The sequence below is a fragment of the Colletes gigas genome, unplaced genomic scaffold, assembly GCF_013123115.1.
Source record: "Colletes gigas isolate AHSC1104 unplaced genomic scaffold, ASM1312311v1 Colletes_gigas_Sc00014, whole genome shotgun sequence".
NCBI classification, from domain to species: domain Eukaryota; kingdom Metazoa; phylum Arthropoda; class Insecta; order Hymenoptera; family Colletidae; genus Colletes; species Colletes gigas.
In genome coordinates, this window is record NW_025106643.1 from 7244678 (window position 1) to 7253126 (window position 8449).

General features: G+C 49.3%; 1 protein-coding gene across 1 annotated transcript; it reads left to right on the forward strand.

Annotated features, from left to right (window-relative positions):
• Nucleotides 1-5884: 5884 nt before the first annotated feature.
• Nucleotides 5885-8380, forward strand: LOC122399676 (the record flags this gene model as incomplete). Its single annotated transcript, XM_043400528.1, has 2 exons — nucleotides 5885-5954; nucleotides 6105-8380. Coding segments are annotated over exons 1-2 (2346 nt in total), but the record flags the coding sequence as incomplete, so codon positions are not given.
• Nucleotides 8381-8449: the final 69 nt, after the last annotated feature.

Here is an 8449-nt window from a genome sequence, read left to right on the forward strand (position 1 = left end):
TATCGCGCATTAAACAGAATAACGATCAGGGACCGTTACGCTTTACCGTTGATTGACGACCAGCTCGATCGTTTAGGTAAGGGTAAATATTTTATTACCTTAGATATGGAATCAGGATTTCACCAAATCCCAACAGCTGCCGAATCGATTGAAAAAACTGCGTTCGTGACCCCGGATGGTCACTACGAGTACCTTAGAATGCCATTCGGGTTATCGAATGCACCGGCTGTGTTTCAAAGGGCAATTAACAAGGCGTTAGGCACGTTGAGGAATTCAGTTGCCCTTGTTTATATGGACGATATACTTATTCCCTCGGAGACTATTGAGGAAGGGCTGGGAAAGTTAGACCGGGTACTGAATGCTTTGTCAGAAGCGGGGTTCACTTTAAATCTGGGGAAATGTAAATTTTTTGAAACGACGGTAGAGTATTTGGGACGGGAAGTTTCTGCCGACGGTATTCGGCCCGGAAAAGGGAAGCTTAAAGCGCTGCTCGAGGCACCTGTCCCCACGAACGTGCGTCAGGTCCGCCAGTTTATGGGCCTGGCGAGCTATTTTCGCAAGTTTGTACCGGAATTTGCTACGCGTGCCTCTGCCATAACGAGGCTATTAAGAAAGGATCAACCATGGCAGTGGGGCCAGGAGCAAGAGAGTGCTCGGCAATATATTTTGGGTAACCTCAGCTCACAGCCGTTGTTGATTGTTTTTGATCCGATACGTGAAACGGAGCTTCATACAGACGCGAGTTCAATCGGGTACGGTGCCATACTGTTTCAGCGGGTTAATGGTGATTTGCGGGTGATAGCCTATTTTAGTCGGCGTACGACTCCGGAGGAGTCACGATACCATTCGTATGAACTCGAGACTTTGGCTATCGTGAACGCTCTTAAATATTTCCGCGTTTATTTGTTAGGAATTAAGTTTAAGATTGTTACTGATTGCAACGCAGTTAAAGCTACTAGCACGAAAAAAGACCTGTTGCCCCGCATCGCTCGATGGTGGGTTTACCTGCAGGATTTTACGTTCGAGTTAGAGTACCGAAAAGGGAAGTATGTATATCGAACACGTAGACTACCTGAGTAGGAATCCGCCCGAAGATCGCCGGGTACATGTAATTTGCGAGGGTTCCTGGTTGGAGGTAGTTCAGAGCAAAGACGAGGAAACACAAAATATTATAAGTCGGGTCCGTAATGAAGAATCAATCTGCAGCGATTATGTTCTCCGTCAGAATATCTTATGCCGAAAGATTTTAAAAGACAATGGGCGCACGATCTACCGCAGTTACGTGCCAAAGGGAAGTCGGATTGGTCTATTACGGATGTATCACGACGAAAATTGCCATGTGGGGTTGGATAAAACTTACGATCGCATTGCGCAAAGGTACTGGTTTCCCCGAGCCCGGAGTTTTGTAAAGAAATACCTAGACCATTGTATCACGTGTATCGTCGCCAAAAAGCATAGTGGGCCGAAGCAGGGGTTATTACACTCGATACCCAAGTCGGCGATTCCCTTTGACACCATTCACGGTGACTGTGTGGGCCCATTTCCCGAGTCGCGAGACGGTTATAAGCACATTTTGCTGATCGTTGATACTTTTACAAAGTACGTGCAACTCATCCCGTTAAAATCTTTAAGCGGTCCGGAGACATTGCAGGTTTTTCGAGATCGCTTGACTCTCTTTGGAACTCCGCGTCGGGTGGTCCTTGATCGAGCAACAAACTTTACATATAAACCGCTAGAACAATTCTTTCGGAAACACGGGGTTGAATTACACTTAATTGCCACCGGGGGCCCGCGAGCGAACGGACAGGCGGAACGCTACGTTGCCACTGTAACTGATTTGCTTACTGTCGAAGCAGCAAATACTACAGAATGGCCGAACAAATTATCGAAAATCCAACTTTCTTTGAATACCACCATCCAGAGTTCAACGGGGTTTTCACCTACGCGACTACTGTTTGGTATGGAGCGTAGCGCGGGCAGCGCGGTAGCTGCCGAGAGGGAAATACCAGATATGGGAGAGCGGATCGACGTCAGCGCGGATAGGATCTTGGCAGCAGAACGGCTGGCGAAAAACGCTGAATCGCAGAATAGACGTTTTAATAAGCAGCGTAGAGACAATATTGTGTATAAAGATGGTGATACGGTGTTTGTGCGTCCATCCGATACTCGTCGGGCTAAGCTGGACGAGAAATATGTAGGACCATTTAAAATCACGCGCGCAATGGGAAAGGACAGGTATGAGATTGTAGGCAAGAGCGGTAAACTGCAGGTAGCACCGAAAGATCGGTTGCGGTTATGGAAGGGCGAATGGCCGGGCGACGACGATGAATGGGAGAGTGCCGATGAACCGTGTTAGCGGTAGATAATTAAATAAAAAACAAAAACAAAAAAAAAAAAAAAATGATAATAGTTCAATAATGCGCTCATATATATACGCTACTTGAAGATTGTTGGATAATATTTATATTAGAGTTAGTATTAGTTACTTTTTGTACGCCAATTCGTTAAACTTTAGTTCAATTTTTATGTTAATATCTGTTAGTATTTTGAAATCCTTGCATATTTGGTCAAATTAAAAAGATTCTTGTCAACTTTGCATTTTTCTCATTTAAGATCTAACCCAAACATTTCAGTCATGGAAAAGCGGGAGGTTGTCTGGTTGTAGCAAGTGTTTTAAGTGAGTGTGGAAAGGCCCGGGTATAACGTATGAAAGGCGACAATGTTGTGTACGGAATAGAGCAACGCTAGGTGTTCGAAACTAAATCTTGTCAGGGATGACACGTGGTCTTGCCTTGACAAGGTAGTCGAAGGACGGCATTTGAAAGGTATACAAATTGCGCGGAATAGAGGACGTTATGATCCCGTCGGCCTAGGATGGTAAAAGTGTGGCGGTAACCGCAGCAGGGTACAGGTAGTGTGCGGAGCTGTGGAGGTTACGACGCCTGGGGACACTTGTCGTAGAAGCGTTAGGCGGTGGTAACGGCAGGGCACGGAAGAGGTGCGGAGCCGGGGACCATGCGGCCTGGAGACGCTGTTCTAAGGAGGCTCGAATGCCTGATTAATGTGCATAGGTGATCCAGATTGTTGTGGGTGCACTGGGTGAATGAATTTCTGAATTGATGTTTCCCGAGAGCGTGAAGCAGATCAGGTTGGCCGTGTTAGCGTCAATCCCTTTTTAAGGGGTGGCACGTGTCAGGGTCAATGCATTTGGGGCTTTGACCAGATTCTCAAGAGTACTGTAGGTATCGATACCGGAACCATAAGTCTGTCATCAGACTTGGGCCGATGTAGTCGATACTTGAGGCGCGACGAATTCCAAGAGTCGCGGATGTTTTGTTTATATGTCGGCGATAGGGAGCCCCATCGCCGATCTTCAAAAGGTACCGTGCGTGTGGCCGATGACCCGAAGTCATGGTGCTGTACGACACGTGTAGTAAGATAAGGATTTTCTAGAAGGATCTGGCCACGGAGTGGGGAAGGCTTGGCCTTTTGGTAAGAGGACTGTGATGAACCCCACGGCACGTTAAAATATATATTCCAACAGACATTATCGACAGCCTTAGATTTTTGTCCACTTATGGGAATGCGAACACCTTACGTTGAATAAGATTCAACCTGTCTTATGAAAATCCAGAAGGGCATATCAAAACTCGCCCGACGAGATTTTCACAGAGAAAGGGTGAATGCCAGTTCCAATACACAATGTTGTGAACAAAAATCACCCACATGCGATTATACACGCCCCACGATTGTCCACAGTGTCCACAAGTATCCACAAATAATCCTTTCAGGCACTAACCACTATGCAATTTGTTTAAATATCGCGTTAATTGACGGGTTTGAGAACCGTTAAGAGAATTATCTAATTTAACGTGAACCATAACTGAGAACCGTAAATTCCTCGTATAGTTTTTGCTTTCGCGTACACGACATTCCAGAGACTCTCTGATGCGTAGATCGGTACACGGACCAATACAGGTTAGAAGAACCACACACGAGTTTGTTTGCTCTCAGTCACGTGATCGACCCAATACCGTATACTTGGGATCGATCGTCGAAGATCCATAAACAGAGAGGGTATCGAAATATTAAAATTGAGAAGAGATAGATATCGAAGAGCAGGGATAGCGCCGCGAGAGGGTGATTACCCCTTCCGTGGCCGTGACTGCGGATGTCTATTCGCTTCGTGATTCGAATTCTGGTCCTCGCAGCGAGCAGATCGACGAACGAATCCGCTCCGCGACGAAGCCAGATTCTCCGAAAAAGGGTTCTGAGAACACTCGAACCTTTCGTTGAGACTAATCGAATGCTGCTCGCAATTAATTAAATCGGTGAGGCATTTTTCCAGCCCCGATTAAATGACTATATAAATCTCGCCGAATTCTTCACGTAGCGCTTGTGTTTCGCGGCCGTGAGAGGCGAATCGAGGAAACTCGGCTCCCGTTTGTCGAGATTTCAGTCCAAACAGACTGTGGGTTTTCGTCTCAGCTTCACGTAGCGCTTGAGTTTCGCGGCCGTGAAGCGAATCGAGGAAAATCCTCGTTTCACGTACGTCGATAACTCCAGTCACAGCCAAGGGCTAAGGCCCAGTCAGTGCTGACGGCTCCACGGACTGCTGCATTTGACGCGGTCGTGAGAGACTGGTTATATCACGGACTGCTGCATTTGACGCGGTCGTGAGGCTGACTTTCCAACGTCTCGCTGAACTCAGCGGTCGTCGGAAGTACAGTTTCAGCCAGTGGCTACGGCCTACTCAGTACTGACCTTCACACGGACTGCTGCATTCGACGCGGTCGTGTGAGGCTGATTTTCTCCACGTAGCGCTTGAGCTTCGCGGCCGTGGAAGAGCAAATTGTCGCACGTACTGCTGCATTTGACGCGGTCGTGATCGACATTGAATTGTCCGCACGGTTTTGAATTTTCACCCCCAGGGTAACCTTTGGTCGATACCCCGGTGGGCTTGCCGTTTCTCGTGTCGGAGCTGGAGAAAACCGGATTCTTCCCGCTTCCGACACGCTCGAGCAACGCTCCTTGACCGCCAGTGTGTACGTACCCTGTGCGCAGAGCACCGCAAAAGAGCACCGTGGTGTACGCTCCTTTAAACGTAAGACGTTTCGTGCGCCGTTAAGGGCTACACCACACCGCGCCTTGTGCGCATACGAGAACGGTGAGAAACTGCGGATTTGAGCAACATTTGGAGCCTTACAACCTCCACCTGTTGTCCATTCCTGCGGCATTTCAACCATCGCAAAAAAGCGGAGAATTGAGAAATTAAATCTCTTCTTCCGCACTGCGATCGAACGTTTCTCCGTTTACGAGAACGTTCACATATACAGTCCACATAGACATCGCTCAGTTCGACGAGCACGGTCTGTTATTCCCGCTCCTGAGTGCGACTAGCACAGACAGGAGCGTGCGAAATAAAGCGAGACGGGCAACGCGACAAGCGTTACAAGGTATTAAAATCCAGCCTTGTCTTTCCTTGTTACAGACCAAACAACGAGGGCTGAGGGTGAGCGGCAGCCGTAGGTTTTTTTCCCCCCCCAACGTCTGGCTGACGTCGAGGTGGTTTTTTTTTCCTATTCTTTTTTTTGTTACTAATAAATCAAAGTTAAAATAAATAAACGGCTTGGCCGCGATAAGCGACCAAGCGAAAATATAAATCAAGTGCATCAATTTTTAATATACTTTTTCCTAAAGTCCTTTCCCTCGTAATCCGGACCCCGTTAGGCCAGGAAAACTCCTGGCATTCTAACAACAGGTCCTTCGAGCCGGATCATACGAGGTTGAACGGACTAGGAATAAGGGTGCACATTACTTCACGTGAGAAGTTATCCACGTAGGAGGTTTTTTTCGAGTTGATTGGTCCTCGAAAACGCTCACTATGGCCGTAGCACAGTTATCCATAGAAATCGATCTCGACGACGAAATCGAAGACTTGGTCGATCTATGTGGTCAGCTAAAACGGTTGGGCACGAACCTAAAAAAGTTAGGACGAGCGAAGTACTCAGAGCGAATGCTTGAGGAAAAGCTCGAGCACGCTAAAGAAACTTGGCGCGATATACGTACCAAGTATAATAGCGTGCGTAAGTAAATTCCTGCAGCGGAAAGACCGTCACACGACATCTTTAAGCTGAATTATATGAGGAATGCCGAGGAAGATTTCCAGGATTTCCAGGATCTCGTCCTGACTGAACTCGGTCGACTGAGCGCTGAGTCTAAACCAGCGTCGTCGGACGTTCAATTTAGTATACCGATCGAACTCCCGAAGCAACGATTACCCAAGTTCGGAGGAGATCCTCAGGAATGGGAACATTTCGAGGACCTGTTCACCTCCGGGGTCATACGGAATGCAGGACTGTCGGATGTGCAAAGATTGCATTATCTGAATGCCTGCCTAGAGGGACCAGCTCTAGCGTCCATTGCTTCGATCGAGATCGTCGGTCGTAATTTTTCAGTGGCATGGTCGAGACTGAAGAACACCTTCGGCCTCCCACGCATAGTCACGGGAAAATTGCTGGATAAGCTCCTGTTTTTAAAACCCATTGATACCGGTGATCTGGCTAGCATGCAGCAGATCACCGTGGGTTGTACACAGGCGCTCGCCGCCCTCGATAAGAAGGGCACGCCCGAACAGCAGCGAGACTGGCTACTCGCGCATTGGGCGAAGCAAAAATTTTCGCCTGCGCTTGAGTTAGAGTGGCAGAAAACGCTCAACCTCTCGACAGAATATCCTACGTTCGAGGACGTACGGAGGTTCATCGAGATGCACTCACGCGCACTGCTCTCCATGGACGAGAAGCGTCGCGAGGCTGCACTTGCGGCTGCCACAAAATCGAGCGTACGTAGTCGTAGCACGACTCGGGAAACGAGATCGGCCTCAAGACACGTGCGCAGCCATAACGCCGTTGTGGAAACCGACTCGGCTGCACAGTCGCGAGGGTCGAGCCTCGACGCCGTAAGGCAGGTCGGCCCTTCGCAGAAGCAAAAGTGCGGGTTCTGTACCGGACCGCACAGCTTACAGCAGTGTAGCGCCTTTTTGGTTCTGCCGGAAAAAACACGTAGCCAATATGTGCTGGGTCGCCACTGGTGTGTACAATGCCTGGCCTCTACCCACACAGTGCTACACTGCCAAAGCCCCGCAGTATGTGCAAAGTGCAGTGGGAAGCATCATATCCTGCTGCATTACGCGCAAAACCGGGAAGGAAAAAATACGAGGCCGTTTGCAAATAATTCGTACGGTAAGCGTGAGGAGAGGCGTACGAACGCCCCATCACGCAGACCGGTCAAATCGAAGCCGAAAGCAAAAACCTCTGCTTCAGGCACCAATACAAATACCGCCTCGACGTCGCACTGTACCGCGCTCGGTACAGGCGTACCGAGGCCGGTGGTATTGGCAACGGCACGAGTACGAGTATTCGGCAGAAATGGTGCGTCGCGAATCGCGCGCGCTTTGCTAGACCAGGGCTCGGAAACGTCTTTCGTTTCCGCCGGCTTAGCAAACGACCTCCATTTATTGCGTAAACGAACCCCAGCCACGGTAACGGGCTTGGGGGGCGGTCGGACGCAAATTATAAAATACAGCGTCGGACTGAGTCTCGGCGCGGTAAAAGCCATAGAACCGATATGTGGTACAAACGCGCACGTCGTGCCAAAGATCACGACCTACCGTGCACCGTCGGCGAATGCGCTTAATTATGGCGCGTTCAGTGGCCTACCGCTTGCTGACCCCGACCCCGAGGCTGATCGGAATATTGAAATTCTGATCGGTGCGGACCTGTATGCACAGGTGATCCGACCGGGATTCCGACGAGGGACGAACAAGGGTCCCATCGCCCAAGAAACTGTATTTGGCTGGATCATATCCGGCCCGATAAATGCAGCGGGCGAAAACCAGAAAACCGTAAGGACGCTGCATTGCACCGTCCTCGAATCGCTTGATTACGCAATTCGGCGGTTCTGGGAGAGCGAGGAAATTCCCTCGACCTCGCTGCGTACCAAGGCGGAGGAGGAGTGCGAAGCATTCTTTCGAAAAACCGTCACGCGGCACGCAACGGGACGTTTTGTAGTCCGGTTACCTTTAAATGACCCGAGACCGGACGAAGCGTTAGGAAGTTCCTTCCATATAGCGCTCTCCGCTCTTACAAGGTTGCGGAGGAAACTGGACGGCGACATGACCCTCAAAAGAGAATATTCTGAATTTCTCGCGGAGTATGAGTCCTTAGGTCATATGACTCGAATCGAGCCCATTGACCAAACTAGGCTCTACATCCCGCACAGAGCGGTCATTCGCACGGAAAGTGCGACAACCAAATTGCGGGTCGTATTTACTGCGACCAGCAGAACGGTTGGAGGTCGCTCCCTAAACGACATCCTACACGTAGGTCCAAAATTGCAGAACGACATTACCTCGGTTCTAACAAGGTGGCGTCTGCATGAATACGTGTTG